Here is an 18,582-nt window from a genome sequence, read left to right on the forward strand (position 1 = left end):
TATTTTATGATACTGTTTCATGACATTCCGTCAGTATCATTTGAGATAATGAAGTTTAAACAGGCATATGGATTTAGAAATAATATAATATTTCTAAAATGTTAACTAAACTACATTTGGAGAAGCTATAAAATAATATATAGTAAATGATCTTTAGCATATGTTTGTGAGCTAATGATAATGGTTGTTTATGTGTGTTTTTAATTTTGCCTGTGTTTGGGGAGGAAACACTTTATTTTATGAATACAAACACTCTTTTGGTAAATAGTTACTTCCAAATCTAAGGGCTAAGAAAGCAATACCAGTTAAAGAACTGCACATCAGACAGTGTGTTTTCAAACATTCCTGCTGCTACTTACGTTATTATTCAACAAAACTCACTACAAACTAAAGGAAAGATAATTTCAAAAATTAAAAATGGCTTAGTGGGCATAAAAATAGAGTCCAAATATCAACCAGCTTGCCATGTCTTTTTAAAATTATTATAAGCATGTTAGACCAATTGTTCTGAAATGATTTTTAATTTAAAAATTAGAAGAAATTGCTGCTTAAGCAACAAAGCTATATTTTAGATAGCTTAACAGATAATGAATATGCATTATAGGATTATCTAATAAACTTTTTCATGCTCCTATAAAAGTATGATATACTATTTTAATACTGTATATTAAACCAAATACCAACTTATTGTACATGTACTGTATCTGTAGGGTGAACTTCCAAAAATGGCCAGTGCTGGTGTAACTCTGTTCCCACTGAAGTCAGTATTAAAACTTGTAAAATACAGGTGTGGAATTGAAACATCCAACAACTTCAGTGGAGCAGAGTTAGGTCAATAGTAAGTGCTTTTGAAAATTCCACCCACCCTAAACAAAATTCAGACCTCAATCTTGCAGACACTTAAACATACACGTAATTTGACTCTCGTGTTTTCCCATAGAAGTCAGAGCAATAACTCACATGAGAAATTTTCACTCATGCTTATGACTTTGCAAGAGAGAGCCTGATTTACTTGCCATAAATATTAAAAATTTTACAATTACATCTCGGAACAAAAGTGGCTGCAGTCAGGCATACTTGGTCTGTCCAGTATGCAGATGTTATACAGTTATAATATAATCTACCCTAATAAAAGTTGCTGCATAGTTTTATTTCTTATTACGCCTGTAAATTATTTTGGTTTCTGCTACCCACTGTCCATCCCAAGATAAGTGACAATAAGTTTGGTCTGATAGTTTTTATGAAACCATAAACCAACCAAGCTCTATTAGGATTTTAAAAGTGAATTATCAGAGTGCAGATTCCTCTTTTTTGGATTGCTTTTTTAATTTTCTTGACTTTCATATGCTACATTTTGCAGCTCCTGATTCAAGATGTTGTAGGTATCAAACTACATTTAACCTCTTGCTCTGAACAGGGTCTACTCACTAACCCCTTCATTTGCCAACATATCACTCCCCAGAATCGCTACCACCTGACAGCAAAACTTTCAGGAGGAACTTTCTAGCATTAATAAATCCTTGTTTTGGAAAGTGTATGGCAGTGCTAGCTAACATTTATCTCAGGGTCTTCCTCCTCCTTATTATGAAGGCAGGACCCATGAAAACTGCAGATCCCATTATACAATACTCCATCTTGATCGTACAGGCCTTCGATTCAGTTCAGGTATTAGAAATGAGCTCCGGCCAAAGCCCCAGTTCCTATCACCCCAAAACTCAAAGGTTCCATGGATATGGATTTGCAGCTAACCCAAAGCTCTATAAAGCAACCAGTCAAAACTCCAGATCCAATGATTCTCCTGAACTTTAAGTAGGCTGCAGATTAAGATCTGGCCACAGTAGTTTATATTCAAAATGGAGCACTGTACACTGAGACCTGTAGTATCTGCAGGCCACTTCCATGATGAATCTGATCCACTATATGCAAATGAGTTGCCAATACAGCTCTCAATTGGCCAAAGCTTGGGCTGCCTTGCTGCAACTGAGGCCATTCTCCAAATTACTAGCTTTCAGAGGTATTTCTTTCAGAAATGGTACCTCCACACAGGAGAAAGCAGTAAAAATATCTTGTGCATTAATAACTGTTAATTAAGTAAAAGAATTTTGTCTATTGTTAAGAAATGCACAGAATGAGGTTTTTTTCTAAGACAACAAGAAAGAGGCAGGTGTTCTGTAAGAGATTTATTATGTTCTAGGTCAATCCTCAAGTAAGGGAGGAAAGGCTGGAAATGAATAATGCATGAAACTTAAATTCATGCTGTAATGTAAAGAAATGCTTCTGCCCAAAGAGAAAATTGAGGAGGAGCTAAATGAATCAATGTGTTATGCATTGTGTATGGTGATTGTATGTGATGTTTATCCATAAAAAGTAAATTCCTCACTTTTTTCAACCATAGCCACGTCTTCCCACCCCCACCCAGAACCTGTTACACATTCAAATGTATATAAACCAGAGGACCAAGGTTGCAACTAAACTGAAGCTATTGGCATTACACCAGATATAACTTTGACCCAAAACAGGAGGAGTCCCCCACTCAGAAGAACTAAGTCAATGTGTTTAGAACTCAGAAAAGTAATTGTACTGCCAAGGTACAACAGGCTGCAAAAGCTCCATCTGCTAAGGCATAGTACACTAACAACTAGATTGTGAATATGTGACTGCATTTTGTACTCCGCTGTGCAATAATAAGTGTGGACAAGGTCCTAATGTGAGAGGCAGAAAGAAGACTTGGAATGCATTCAAGTCACTCAGGGAAACTCTTGAACAAGCCAACATCCTGAGATGTTTATTTAGGATAATTCTACTTAAGGTTACTGAAGGGGGAACTATGTACAATTAACTGGAGTTTCCTTCTTGCCATGCTCAATGGAGGTTAAGGTGTTTTGTCTATCCCTGTCCTGGTGTCATCATGTGTATGAAGTTGTGGTAAGTTCACACCACAGCACCCAAGTCCAGAACCAGGTTTTAAACACTCCAAAGTTGCAGGAGGTATGGATTGGGAGGGGTTGATCTGGCCTATTTTAAGGTAATAGCCTATATGAAATTCAGATCTAGACGCAGAGCTGGATTTCTAATGCCCTCGCTCTAATTTTGGGGATGTTCAGATCCAACATTTTGATTTGCCCATTATAAAGAAAGACACCATCTATAAAATTATATGCAAATCTAAGCACACGCTGTGAGCACCAGCTCAACCTTTATCAAATTCAGGGTAATTAATACTAAGGTTTTGGTTCAGTCCAACCTCTAGTGTGAAATAAAGAAGCTAAATGGAATTGCTCCCTTCCTATGGAACTAACAATTCTGCAGGCTTAAAACAACCACATGTAAAAGGGAGTTATGCAGACATTTAAATTCTGTTTTTATAGCCAATAAAATGAGTTGCTTAACTCAATGGAGCAACTTGAAGTCTCATAAGGTATAAAAAAATTCTTACCAAGAATACATTGTGCAATGTACTGTTCTGAGCAGAGTTAGGTGACACTGTGGTAAAATGCATTCACCTTGTCTATGCTGCAAATTTCAAAGGTGCTGACACTGATGGAGTTCCACCCAAATGGGATTATCTTAGTGCACAGCTTTGAACAAGTCACTAACGAGAGGTGAGAGAGAGAGGGAGAGTGCATGCTCACAATCCAAAATAATTTGCATGGCTGAATAGCTTGGTAGGTCCACTCAGCTTATGCACAGGCTGTTTTGCTGCACACAGAATCTTGTTTTTCAAATGTTTCAAACCTGATTTTCAAATGTTTTCATTGTTTGATTAGCTAATTAAAAATATACTGACATGGAATAAGAACCATATTTCTTAGCGACTCTTAATATCCCTCTGAAGATTTTTGGCTATTAATGTAACATATTAATAGAATCACATTCCGTCTGCTGGACCTAAAAGAGCCGTTTAAGTTAATATAAGTGAGTTAATCAACTAACATATTCAGTAAGCTAAAAATTTCATGATGGCTTACTGATTCTATTAATGAAATCTAGGAATATGAAGTATAAACACAACTCTTGACAGTTTGCAGTCAAGAAGGGATTCTGAGGGTAATGTGTATTTCTACATATGTATTTCTCCCTTGAACATAGAAACAAAATCTGAATTGTTTCTGAATTCCATGATCTATGAATGTGGACTCTCAATTATTTTTGTATTAAGTTTTAATACTTGCTTAACATTTTTTCAAGCAAGAGAGAACACTTCTTATCTCCAAAAAATATTAATGGCCACACTTCCAAAGTAGCCTCTGAAACAGTGCAATTTTACAAGTGTATGTATTTTCACAGGTGAAAATCAGATAGTTATACATACAAATGCAACTTAAACTCACAACTGTCTGCATATGAAATATTATGCCAAAAAATGTACAAAAATACATCTGCAATATCAAAAGATATCGAAAGGGCAATTAGAAAATTTAGGTCAACGAATCCATTATATTGTGGGAGAACTGGAATACAAGTAATGTTCCCAATGAAGTTGCACACCTATCGGATAGCTCTCTTTAACAAGTTGACAGGTAATATTACCTGTCAAAATCTATTCTGTAATCATACTTAATACTTATTGATTTATGCATTGCAACTAGAGTGGACTAAACCAAATCCTTAGATCAGAGCAATTCTGAACTATTAATGTCATGTGTGCCTATGGCCATTGCTATAACAGGCTGAAACAAAATCAAGATTTGAAAGCCCACTGAACTATGGGACAGCTTTGCTTCTAGTTCTGCTGTTTAGGCTCATCTCAATAGGACCCTACAGCTTTTGGATTGTCAGAGAAGTCACGGTCAGAAACTGGTGAAATTTTATAGCAACCTTCTCTCTTCTTTACTTCAAGCGCTAACCTATAGTGGGGCCAAGTAAACCAGGTTTTGTTTTAGAATCAGTCACTCACAGTCAGCTCAATTGAGCAAATTGGGCAACAGTCACTGTTGTGATTCATTTGTACCATATTTTGTATTAAATTGAGATCTGACTCCTTCTGGTTGATCTATAAGATCCATTAACCAAGAAGAAATCAATAAATATCCCCTTACATTTTTCTCTTGAAGAGCATAATTTAAAACTTACCTCAACAAAGTCTGAGAAAAGTATTTCAGAGTGTTTGCAATGTCAGTTCCAGAGGGCACAGGATAAATATTGTGAAGAACACGGTTATGGTATTCCTGTAGGTAGCGGATCTTGGAAGCAACTAGATTAAAAAAAAACACAGACATTTTTATTTAGTTTAGTTCCAGTTAAGTCACCACATCAGTTTTCTACCCCTATTGTTAAAATTAATGCAAGGAAATAAACTTTAAGAGGCAAATCTTTCCTATCTTTATAGTGGCTAAAGGAACTGAATACTCTAATGAAGGAGATATGAAAAAGAAAATATTTTATATAGAATCTTTAAATCTGTTTTAGTTCTACTCTGTCAAGTAAACAGTTAGGGCATGTCTACACTACCACCCTAGTTCAAACTAGGGTGGTAATGTAGGCAACCGGAGTTGCAAATGAAGCCCGGGATTTGAATTTCCCAGGCTTCTTTTGCATAAAGCCGGGCGCCGCCATTTTTAAATGTCCACTAGTGTGGACTCCGTGCCTCGTGGCTACATGCGGCACGGAGTCCGCACTAGCGGACATTTAAAAATGAAGCCCGGGAAATTCAAATCCCGGGCTTCATTTGCAACTCCGGTTGCCTACATTACCACCCTAGTTCAAACTAGGGTGGTAGTGTAGACATACCCTTAGTGCCTATCTACTGAGATTCATGGATCTCAAACTTAATTTATAATGTTATAAGCTGGGTGAAATCTTGTTATGAGTTGAGTTCAAACCTCTTTGATCCTGGTAGATGTGAACTATAAGTATAAGCTTCACCTAAGACAAAAGATTTGCATGAATCTCAGGAGCTCCAGTCTGAGTATTGTTTAGGGTATATGTGTGGATGCAAGGGAAGAGAAATCATTCAGAAACTAAGGTCAGACAAGAACAGATTGAGTGAGAGAGAGGGCCTGCAGTAGCAACTGAAGGCATATGGCTAACCTAGTAAGAAACCTAGTAAGACATTTTTGGATCAGAGGCTCAGGCTGAAAAGAGGTTTTTTGGTGCTGTGAGCAAAAGAAACTGTTTCTTTCTGAACTCAGAGACTCAGGACTTTGCACATGTTTGTAAACAAAATAAACTGTATGCAAGAAATACCTGACTACCACCAATTTCTACTCCCAACTGGAACATCTACAGGGATCCAAATTTTCACTAGCCACTCAGATAAAAAAGGGACAACAATAATTATTCATTTAGTAAGTCACACAATACCCATGTGAAATGAATAAGTATTACTATGGTCAATTTATGGATGGATAACCTGAGGCAAAGAGAGATTCAGTAGTTTTCTCTAGGCTATCTTGTGAATCAACTATGTAAGACTATGTGTATTGTTTATTGAAATCTATAGCCGGTAGCCTAGTCAGGGTGAGGTGGAGTCAGGGATGGTTCAGAGAAGCTTCTCTACAGGGAAGTGCAGGGGGGAAATGTAACTTTAGAGGGAATAGTATTTTCCTTATTCTAATCAGTATTAGCTGAAAGCGTCTCTATCTGTTCTCATTTCCCATTGTCATATGATGACAAAATACAGAAATGGGAATACATCTCAACAACGCTGATAAGAGGCAGCAAGTGGGGGGAAGCAACTCATCGAGTTGACTATCCAATAAGCATTTGATTTTAGGATAGTCGACTAGTTGACTAGTCACTTACACCCCTACCTGACTGCTCCTTTTGAAGTCAGTGTTAAAAATCCCATTGACTTCAGCGAAAGCAGAATTGGGTCAGTTCTAGCATTGTTGAAAATCCTACCCTATAACTAAATAAAATAATTTAGGAACGAGGCCATCCATGACAACATTTACTCTTGAACACATTTACTGCATATATTTTGCTTTGATCAACTCCCACAGTAAACTATTTTATATGTTTATTAAATATAAAAACTATAGTAAAAATACTCAAGTTGTGAAGTCAAGCACTCAAAAGTTGGGAAATATCAGAATTAAGGTTGCCTATGCAACCTGAATTCAGCCTCTGGGATGTATGCATTATGATACTCATTAAAAATGATACTATTTTTAATTTAATATTTTATTTTTTCCACAGGATACCTGCACAAAAGAGCGTATGCCAAAAAGGGAGCTTAGGTTGAGGTTGTATGTCTTATTTTATGGATAAAATTCATATTTTTTTAAAAAGTCCCTTCAAAGGCTTCTTTTTTCCAGTGTGCATTTTTTCATGTTTGTATCTTTGCACAAGAAAATATTTGTATAAACAAGCTACATTTCTGCATTCAACTGGGTATTACTGGCTTTTTTTATCATTCTAGTCATATATTGTCCTCAACTATCCATTCAGTGCAATCAAAACAATGGGTGTGACCAAAAAATAAAAGGCTAAGGACTCCGGTAGCAAAAATCATGTTCTGAGTTCTGAATGACTACAGCATAAACATGTTGGCTACGTCTACACTGGCCCCTTTTCCGGAAGGGGCATGTAAATTTCACGAGTCGTCGTAGGGAAATCCGCGGGGGATTTAAATATCCCCCGCGGCATTTAAATAAAAATGTCCGCCGCTTTTTTCCGGCTTTTAAAAAAGCCGGAAAAGAGCGTCTAGACTGGCCCCGATCCTCCGGAAAAAGTGCCCTTTTCCGGAGGCTCTTATTCCTACTTCGAAGTAGGAATAAGAGCCTCCGGAAAAGGGCACTTTTTCCGGAGGATCGGGGCCAGTCTAGACGCTCTTTTCCGGCTTTTTTAAAAGCCGGAAAAAAGCGGCGGACATTTTTATTTAAATGCCGCGGGGGATATTTAAATCCCCTGCGGATTTCCCTACGACGACTCGTGAAATTTACATGCCCCTTCCGGAAAAGGGGCCAGTGTAGACGTAGCCGTTAAGTTTTATTCAGTGATTATGCATGATAAGGAAGGATTTCTTTACCTCCACCACAATATCTGTAACCTTCTGGTTAGAGCTGGTGCATCTGCGTTCTCCACTTGTGAGCAAAATAGGATCTCATTTAAATAGATAAAGCTCTTCAAGGATAGCATGTATTCTCCCTGGCTGTGTCTACACTGGCATGAATTTCCGGAAATGCTTAAAACGGAATACTATTCCGTTTTCAGTTATTCCGGAAAAGGAGCGTCTACATTGGCAGGCTGCTTTTCCGGAAAAGCCCCTTTTCTGGAAAAGCATCTGTGGCCAATGTAGACGCGCTTTTCCGGAAAAGAGCCCCGATCGCCATTTTCACGATCAGGGCTTTTTTCCGGAAAAGACTACTGGGCTGTCTACACTGGCCCTTTTCTGCAACAGTGTTCCGGAATAAGGACTTATGCCCGAGCGGGAGCAGAATAGTTTTTCCGGAATAGCGGCTGATTTTGTACAGTAGAGCATCGTTGCTTTTCCGGAAATTCAAGGGCCAGTGTAGACAGCTCGCAGCTTATTCTGGAAAAGCGGCTGATTTTCCGGAATAAGTGGCCCAGTGTAGACACAGCCCCTATGTATGTATATTATTACTGTTTATTGATACAACCTTATAGGCGTAACTGGCCCTTTACAAATATGTAAGTATTCAGATCCCTGTTCCAAAATCTTGTTAGACAACTAAACTATACAGAACAGAACATCCTTTCTATAGATGCTCAGATTCTATGGTAATGAGGGTCACATAAATATAGGGATTAGCTTAAGAGAGAGCCTTTCCTATTTACATGTTGTTTGTGATGACACACTCCCCAGTGTAAAGGATATGAAGCCTAGTAGATCTGTAAAATAATCAGATCACAAATCAGAGTTCTTAACCAAAGAACAACTCACAGATGGATTTACAGTTCATTGCAGGTGCCATGCTACGCAGTCAGATGTCCATAACTGGAATAGGAAAACCAATGCCAAAGATATTAGTCAAGCTGTATTTTAAAGAGCCTCCTTCATCTCTACAGCTACTTCCTCTCAAGAAAGGGCAAAGCATGTTGGCAGTGCATGTGCATTTAAACACCCAATTTTGTCTTGGAGCCTTACTGAGATTTGTGGAAAGTAGGAAACTTGTTTATTTCTACTAAGAGGATTAGTGCCCAAATGAAATCAGTCAAAATAAAAGAACATTCATAATGCAATAGCACAATAATAATGTTGTTTGTAAAATGAATCACTTTGCTACCAGACCACACCTCTCAGAGAAATTCAACTATGTCATGTCCTAGGTTACCAAATTATTTTTTTAATGAAAGCACTACAAAAAACTCCAAACCTTGGCACCTAAAGATAGGCTCCTAAAGCCAATGCAGGCATTGGATTATAAATAACTGACTTTGAAAAGTCCTGAACACCCACAAATCCTATTATCTTTAATAGGAAGTGCATGTGATCAGTACATTAGAAAATCAGGCCATTTTTACTGATGGGCCTACACATGGATTTAGAAGCCTAGCTTTAGCTATCCATTTTTTAAAATATTGACATACATATCTGCTAAATTCAATGTCTATCTCCATACTGCATGTGTATCTAAACTCCCAATTTCCTCTTTGAGGAAAAGCAAGTCAAGTGTAAAGTCTATGTTGCATTCTTTGAAGATGATCTCCTTGATTGTTTCAAAATTCTCGCAGGAAAATGAAAGGTAGTAAGCATTCCTAGAACATTACTTACCACAATTAGATGCCAATTTTTGTTACTGGAGAGGAAAGGGTAATTAATTGGTGGTCTCCAGGTTTTTTCCTGTCAGTAGATGCTATTCTGGGCAAAAGTTCAGCTCCACTGGAGTGCTGTGGTGTTAGGCCTAATGCTGAGTATCACTGATTTTACTTTTCAGAATATGCTCAAGGTGAGATGCACATAGGGGCTAAAGAAGAGTAGCATAAGAGATGACCTCCTGTGACTAGCTGTCACCATTATACCATTTGTTAGGATGACCTGGTACCACTAGGGGACAAATTGCTGTTTGGTTATTCATTCCTGCATGGTTCCACACCACCAACAATTTAGGATTGGAATTTTTGCTCTTCAATGTATTCTTTCACTTTAGTGTTTTCTAATATTCCATGGCAAAAATCTGGAGTCATCATGGCTTGTTACGCCTACCTTAGACAATCTGGTTCTTGCCTGTCAGTCAAGCAGGACCGTAGTAGTGGCAGCATCAGTTGAGGCTTGTGGGGTAGCTTGGCAGTGGCATATAAGCCTATTTAGTTCTTGTTGGAAAATCATCACCATTTGTCAAAAAGTGCAGGTGAAAGAGAATTGGAATTATGCAAAGTGCAAATAAACACACTTAATGATACCATAAAGCTCAGCTAGGAGGAGCCTTGATAAACATATTATAAAACATAAGTTCAGTGGGTCAGGAATGGCACAGGAACTATCCATTTTCTGGATCTCCAACCTAAAGCATCATGAGGTGGAGAAAGTCAACCACAGGAACAGAACAGAGGAAAATTCCATGATCTGGATCCATAAATGAATCTCCATTTATAACCAAGGTACACACCAAAACTGTAAAAAGGGGGCTGAGTCCATAAAACTAAAAGAAACAGGGAGAAGGCAGTGCCAGCATAAGGGCTCCAGAGCTGCACTAGTGGAAGAGAGAGTAAATAGCAGTCAGAAAAGTGAGTGAAAGAAGAAGCTCAAAGTACAAAAATCCAGTGTGTATATATATATATATATATATATATATATATATATAAATCAGAAGTGAAATATAGAGTAGTATGAAAAGGGGGAGGAGAAGGTTCAAAAAATGTGGGAGAAACAGAGAAAAGAGTAGTACAATGGGCAAAAGCAGAACATAGCACTATTCAGAGAGGGAGTATCAGAATCTTCTCTTTAATTTTTAAGAACATAAGAATGGCCATATTGGGTCTGACCAAATGTCCATCCAGACCAGCATCCTGTCTTCTGACAGTGGCCAATGCCAGATGTGCCAGAGTGAATGTACAGAACAGGTAACTATCAAGTGATCCATCCCCTGCCACCCATTCGCAGCGCAGACAAACAGAGGCTAGGGATATCATTTCTTGATTTATAAAAATGCATCCTCCTTAAAGGATGCATCTAGGCCATCCACACAATATTTAAAAGACAAAAATGTCAGTTACTGTAACTAAGGGTACATCTACACTAGCCCCCTAGTTTGAACTAGGGAGGCTAATGAGGGTGACCGAAATTGCAAATGAAGCGTGGGATATTTAAATCCCGCGCTTCATTTGCATGTTCCCGGGCGGTCGCCATTTTGGAAACTGACTAGTCCGGAATGACTGCCAGCATCTACATGCAGCAGAGAAGCGCAATTCCAAGATAAACCCCTTAGTTCGAATAAACAGTTAATCTCGGAATCGCGCTTCTCTGCCGCGTGTAGACGCGGACAGTCAGTCCGGGCTAGTCAGTTTCAAAAATGGCGACCGCCCGTGAACATGCTAATGAAGCGTGGGATATTTAAATCCCACGCTTCATTTGCAATTTCGGTCACACTCATTAGTCTCCCCTAGTTCGAACTAGGGGGCTAGTGTAGACGTACCCTAAGAGATTAACCCCCCAAAGTTCTTAAAAAATGCTCCTTTGGCCTAATCACTAAACTATAACCTGAAGATTAATAGATGTGGACCAAAGACGGAAGTGAATTTCAACATCCAGAAATGTCAGATGCAATGATTCCAGAAGCACTCTAAGACCTTGATCACAGAGCAGTCGCAACACACTATTAAGAGAGTGCAACAGAAGAAAAGGTTAAACAGGATTCAGTACTGGTCTACAGTGGCAATTTTCTTAAAATGTCTTGTTATCACACTAGCAACTATGCCAGTTATTAACATTAATAACAACTGCGGAAGTGCTGATGGAGGTCAGCTGCTTGCATTCGAATCACCATCATCTCGCTTCGTAGGCAGAGTAGATCTAGACAACATGGTGGTTAAAATGTCAGTGGCTGCTAGCAGCAACGCTGGGGTATAAGTCAATGAAGGTCCTCCAGTGTTTGTTAGCAACAGGGAAAATAGGTTGAAATAATACAGAGGAGACAAGGCAAGAGAAAGATAATCCCTGTCCATTCACAGAAGATGACTGTCATGAGCAAGAACAGTAGGCCAGCTTTTCTGCTCCATCCATGAGCTTCTTCATGAGTACTCCACTTCTAAGACCATGAGGGTACCACATGTTCAATCTTTGGACTCTCTCCTGAAGCTCTTGTGCCAGTTAGTTGGGCAACATTTTGATACGGACACTGGGATCTAAGCTAAAACCTCATTTCTTCATACAAATCACTGGAGCTGTCAGCTTCGTTTGGGTCATTACTGATCAGAGTTAGTAATTAAGAAGTGTTCAGCTCTGTATTTTATCACTAAATACATAAGTCAAACCAAGCTAATCAATCATTTCCTCCTCTTCCCATTCCCCCAACAGGTAATTATGTTGCTTTCCCTTTAATGGTGCTTATAGATATTACCTCACTGGTAAACACACAAAGCAAGAGGTGAAACATTTAACGACTATTCAAAACAACCAAATCAAAGTGGAGTGTTTGGCGACAGGGTTTAATATCAATACAGGTCCCTGTACAGTATAGAAAATTCACTAAGTGCACTGCTTCATTGTGGAGAGGGCAGACACTGAAAGTTATGTACACCAGCACTGAACCAAGGCTGGGAAGCTTTAACCCACAGCTGCCATTTACAGCAATGAAGCCTGATCAAAGATCTAAACCTAGGCTGTAACCAGAACTAGGTCCAGGGCCTGGCTTCCCTTCTAGCCTCCTTCCCCTTGCCTTGAAGCCAGGCAGAACAGCCTTCGCGTTGCACTGGGCTCTATCTCATGCAGAGCACCAGTGGGCACCCTTGTGAAATAAGTCGCACTGCGGAGACAGCCGGAGCCCCCCACACAGCTCGGGACGCCGTGACAGGCAGTGCCCCCTCCTCCCCCAGCCCCGCGGATAAATTGCAAGGCGTCGCTTCATCGATCCCACGGGCTCACCCTCCGCCGCCCGCTGCTGCTGCTGCCTGCCGGCCCTGGGATGAGCTCCCAGGACCATGGACAGTGCAGCGGCCGTGGCGCACCCAGCCGCCCCACAGCCCTCGCTGCTCCGTTGCTGCCCGGAGGGGGGGCAAGGAGCCGCCGCCGCTACTTACACTGCTCCGCTTTGGTGGACATGGCGTTGCGCGGGGGGGAGGGGAGATGTTTCGCCCCAACGTCGGGGCCTTTGGGCGCGTCTCTCTCCCTCAGCCCGCGATGAGCAGAGGCGAGCGGCAGCGCGAGCCCCGGGCCTCCCGCCCCGCCGCCGCGATCATGCTCGCCACGGCCAAGGCGCCCCCCCCACACCGACCCCTCGCAGCTCAGGGCAGGTTCCCGGAGCGGCAAAGGAGGCTCGGGCAGGGGGCGCTGGCGAATTGCACAGTGCGCTCCGCCGGCAAGGGGAGGAGGAGCAATACGGGTCCCAGGGAACAGCCTCTTAAAGGAGACGCGGCTCGTCCCTAAACTGGGGAGGGGGCTGGGAGATGACCGCGCCCGATTGAGGCTGGAGCGGATGTTTTGCACTCCCTCTGCGCGCACCCCCCTTCGCATCACACGCACGGTTCCCTTGCGTATCGAGCTGGCGTCTCCTCCCCGAGCGGCAGAGCGATCAAAGGGAAAAGCCCGCCGAGGCTGGGACTAAATGGGCGGGCTTCACCCCAGGCTCGCCAGTGCCCCGCTTGGGCTCTGTTTTCAAGCGAAAAGCACACGCGCTCGGTTTTCACACACACTGACTGCAGAGCGCCCCGTCTGCAGGGGGCCTCCCCTGCGCCAGAGTAATGACTTGTATAAACGGGAAGCGCCTGCCCGGGGCAGTGCCTCCCCCGCTCCGCCCGGGAGCTAGCTGTGAGGCCCAGCCCCTTCAGCCTGTGTTGACTGTCCAGCTGCTCCCAGGCGGAGCTCAAGGCCTCAGCCCTGCCCTTCCTAGGCAAATGCCTTATCCCCTAATCCACTCAAGAATCCACCCCACCTCCCTACCTTCACTGGGTCCCCTTATCCTGCCTTCCTTAGGCGGGAGCCAGCTCCATCCCGTAAACCACTAGGCCACTGCAGAACTCATCCCACCTGCCTACCTTCAGGCCAATCCCTTATCCTGCCTTCCTAATGCCAGAGCCTGCTCAATCTCTGGGGAAACTGGTGTTGGCTGACCAGCTGCTCCAAGAGTGGGTGGCGGTGGGGGGCAGGACTGAAACCCACTACTCTGAAACCCACCTTTATTGCAGGAGTGCATTGGTTGGATCATTGCTGCAGGGCACTGCCTCCACTCCACCCCCAGACCAGGAGTGAAGGCCTCTGCTTCCCTCCAGTGCCAGCCCACTGTGGATAACTAGCCCGTCATAAGACGGGATTTTCAGGTCTCTCCTCCACCTTGGTCTTCTCTCCTGAGCCTCCGGTCTCTCGCTCCATCTCTCTCTCTGTCTCTTCTCCTTCTACTACCTCCCCCACTCTCTCTCAGCTCTCCTCCCCCTTCTGACTCTCTCTCTGTTCTCTCTCTTCTACCCTCCTGCCTCTCACTCTCCCTTTCTCTTCTCCTCCTCCTCCTGCCTCTCTCTCTGCTCCGTCTCTCCCCGCCTCCTTCCCCTTCCGCCGTAGCGCTCAGCTGAGTACTGCGCACTGAGCTGGGCTGCCGCGGGGGAGCCCAAACGGCTGCTTGCACCACTTGCTCCCCCACGGCGGCCCGGCTCAGCGGTGCAACACTCAGCCAAGCGCCATGGAGGGAGGGGAAGGGGGCGTGGCGGTGACGTGCACGGCCCCATCCCTGGCCGTGTATGTCACCACCCTGTCCCCCTCCCCCGCGGCAGCCCAGCTCAGTGCACAGCACTGAGCAGAGCGCCATGGAGGAGTCTCACCCCAGCATTGCCTCCTCCCACCACAGCCTAACCTGCTGCCAGGCAAGAGGGAGGGCTCCAGCAGCTGTGTGGGGGACAAAGGGAGGGACTGACCTCCCACTGTGCATGCCACTGAAAATCAGCTTGCATGCCACTTATGGCATGTGTCGTAGGTTGCCGACCCCTGTTGTAGCTAATACTTAGGCCTGTTTTGAAGGCAGGGAGCTGGACTAAGGGCACGTCTACTCAGCAAGACTAACGCCAAAATAAGCTACCCAACTTGAGCTATGTCAATTACATAGCTTAAGTCAAAATAGCTTATTTTGGCTTTTGGCACTGTCTACACAGCTGGAAGTCTGAGAAAGAGCACTCTTCCTCCATCTTCTCTTATCCTCATAAAATGAGGATTACAGGAGTTGGAGTAAGAAGTCCTCCAGCTCAACATTATTTTGACATTATGTCAAAATAACTGTTTGTAGTATAGACACGGACTATGTTATTTCAAAATAATGTCAGTTATTCCAAAATAACACTGCTAGGTAGATGTACCCTAAATGACCTCTCAAGGTCCCTTCCAGTTCTAGAAATGTTTGATTCCCCATGCTTCACCTCCCAGCCAGCCCCACATTTCCATTCTGCCTCTGCTCCTCACCCCAACCTCTCTGCTCCCCCAAATCTCCCTCAGTTCAGGACAAAGAGGAGATGGGTGGACTAGTCAAGCTGTATGACTATGGTTTTCCATTAGTTTTGGGGGAAAGGGATAATCCAGTGGCAGAATCAGTGACCCACACCCCCAACAATTGCTAGCTCTAGGAGGTAGGGGGAAGTGTTTCCCCATCTCTCGCGTATGAATGCAAAGGAGGGAAAGTGGGTGAGGAATGTTCCTCCAGCATTGAAGGAGCTGTTGGGGTGGATGGGTAGTGCAAGAAGGTTCAGGGTATGTGGAATAGCAAATGTATCCATATGTCCTGTCCTGCTGTATCTTGAGTTACTCTAGGATAGTGACCATCTGAGTTGTAAATCCAAGTGCTGTTTCATTATCTTTCTGGTCTCACTGGAGACATTTCTTCATTTCTAAAAAAAAACACCTACGGGTCTGGTGGAACATCACAGGGGCTCTAGCCTGCCCACCTGTGAAGAACTTCATAGGGAAGATCCATCTGACAGAACAACAGGATTCCATTTGCACAGAACATGGAGGAGTTCCAGGTTACAGATAAAACATCGCCTGGAAGCCGTATACCCTAAAACAGCTGATAGACATGAAAATAGGGAGGCTTTGGAAGCCAAAGAGGGCAGTGCTGCAGGAGCAAAGGAGCCTAAGAACAGTCTGTTTGCATAGTCAATACAGCAGTCCTTCCCCAAGACTTCGAAACACAAGCATATGGCCTTTGCCTATAGATGTCAGCACCACCATGCCCACTGAAACAGAAGTATGGCACAGAGCCCCGTGCACCCAGTTTACTGCTGCCCCAGAACTGAGAACACGAGATAAAACATCGCCTGGAAGCCGACATTATGGCCCAGATCCTCAAATCTCAATGGGAGTGAGATGCCTAAATGCCTGTAAAGATCTGAACCTTTGTCATTGGTGGGCTGCAGTAAATAGCAGATCCTATACATTGGCCTTTAACTAGTGATTTTTGTTTTCATACCAACTAAAAAATACTGGATGTGCAACATTTTCCTCACTTCACAGCACAATTAATTAGTTCCACATCAGAACCCTCAATGTACCTTCCCTTCTCAGCCTCTCCCCCTGCCCTAGCCAGCCTTCCTTATGTGATAGCTTTAGAGCTTCCCTCAATTTCTTCCAAGGGTCTCTTTTCCATATTCTGTGCTAATTTTACAACCTTGGTAGGGAGAGGGACCAGTTTACAATAGAGCCTCTGGATAAGAATGAGCAGCAGCTATCTCCATGAGATTGGGACTGGGTGGGTGGCAAATTAAAAGCCTGGGCATAGTGTGGCAGGAGAGCTTCCAATGGCCCTAAGAATTACTTTGCACAATTAGAAGCACCAAAGCTATTCCACGGGCTCTGAGACTCTCGTGAGCAGCACCAGAGCTACAAATGGGAGTGGTGACTTTGCAACAACAGCTCCTGCTTCATCCTCCCTCCCTGTGCAACTCACATGGGGGCTTGGCCTGGGACAGTCCAGGAGGGTGAAGGAGCAATGCTATTAAAGCTTGGGTCATGCATGTTATTGATGAGTCTGGCCATTTCTCCTAGCCAAGCCAAGCTCACCCAGATAGACAGCCTTATAACGCCCCATCCCCTCATGATCACTGCCTGCAAATGCCACTGTCAGCCTGGCCCAGGGTGTGGAGAACCTAGGTCCCAGGCCATTGACCCATGCCAATTCTTTCTCAGCCAGGGTCAACTCCTACCTGCTTTTGCAGCTGGCAGGAGAATCCAGGGGAAAAGGGGAGGAGCAAATGGGTCAGGGGGAACAAGCGAGCAGTGGTGAAAGCTATAGTGTCTGTTTTTAAGTAATTGGAAAGTTGACAACCCTACCTTCTGTATATATGGAAAGATGCACTGCATATCTGGTATAGGTAAGCCATCTAAGGCAATCGTCATCTGTAGAAAGAATTTTCAGCCTGTTGTAACAGTAACTTACTATAAATAGAGTCTTATTAAATTCACAGCCATGAAAAACATGTCACGGACAGTGAAATCTGGTCTCCCCCTGAGATATTTGGTCTTTTGTGTGCCTTTATCCTAAAATATACAGATTTCACTGGGGAGACCAGAATTCTCAAATAGGGGGTGCTGAACCAAAAGGGAGTCAAAGAGTGGTCACATGCTTATGGGGGGGGAGGGGAGAGATGTCGCAGTACTGCCACCCTGGTTTCTGCACTACCTTCAAAGCTGGACAGCCAGGCCATGTCTACACTAGGAAAGTATTTCAAATTTATTAAATTCAACTTAATAACTTGTGACGGGAACGCCCGGGCGCCCTGCACGCCAGCCACACCGTGTTCGGCATTCCGGGGAGAAGCGGCCGCACTGTCCTAGCCCCTGCTCTGTCGCGTATGCTCCAGGGCTGCCAGGGATGGGGATGGGCGCAGACTGGCACCTCGCCTGCTAGCCGTGCCAGTCCCGGCAGTTGGGGAAGAAACAGGGGCGGCGGTTCGACCCTGGCTTGGTCGCACTTGCCCCGCAACTGGCGGGGAGGTGGGCGCAGGCGCATGCACCAGAGAGCTGCAAGGAGGAGGGGCCAAAGGCGGCAGCACGGCCCTCCCCAGGTCAGATGCAGGACTAGCAGGACGTTTAAAAGAGGTGCTGCTGCAAGCAGAGGAGGTTGCATGGCGGAGCAGGGAAGAGTGACTGTGAGGCGGGGAGGAAGGTAGGAAGCAACCCGGGGTGCGGCTTTTGGATCAGCCCGTGGGTTGGTGCGTTACGGGTCTCAACCCCACCAGCCAGACCTGGGAACCCATTCCCAGTCCTTAGGGCCCTGGGTCAGGGCTCAGAGTGAGGGTGGGCCCGAGCCCCCCTACTTTCCCCAGTTATTTACTGGCCCCAAAAGCCTTAGTCGTCTGGGGCATATTGGCAGACACTGTCCAGGCAGCGGTTCTGTGGCCCCCCTAACACGGGGCGTACGTGAAGTCACCCGGGAGGGCGGAGTAATGGTGGCGGGAAGAATGGACCTCCAGAAGGGGGCTTCCTTCTGCTTGGTAACAAACTCCTGAAAAATTCAAACTAGTTTGTCCACACTATGGGGAAGC

The 18,582-nt window shown here is 43.9% G+C and overlaps 1 protein-coding gene across 10 annotated transcripts in view; it reads right to left on the minus strand.

Annotated features, from left to right (window-relative positions):
- Positions 1 to 13,742, minus strand: part of UNC79 (unc-79 subunit of NALCN channel complex) — a 170,845-nt gene extending 157,103 nt beyond the window's left edge. For 2 of the 10 annotated variants that reach the window (XM_075926676.2, XM_089778372.1), the window contains exons 1-2: positions 13,144 to 13,729; positions 5,074 to 5,194 (exon numbers count right to left, since the gene is read on the minus strand). In XM_075926676.2, coding sequence (XP_075782791.2) covers positions 5,074 to 5,194; positions 13,144 to 13,576 — 554 coding nt within the window. In that variant the 5' untranslated portion in view covers positions 13,577 to 13,729. Of the gene's footprint in view, positions 1 to 5,073; positions 5,195 to 8,848; positions 10,529 to 13,143 lie in introns of those variants that run through there. The other 8 variants (XM_089778373.1, XM_075926673.2, XM_089778371.1 and 5 more) reach the window with 5 other exon arrangements.
- Between the last annotated feature and the right edge of the window lie 4,840 nt (positions 13,743 to 18,582).

This window comes from Pelodiscus sinensis, chromosome 5 (assembly GCF_052426305.1).
Source record: "Pelodiscus sinensis isolate ZL-2025 chromosome 5, ASM5242630v1, whole genome shotgun sequence".
NCBI classification, from domain to species: Eukaryota; Metazoa; Chordata; order Testudines; family Trionychidae; genus Pelodiscus; species Pelodiscus sinensis.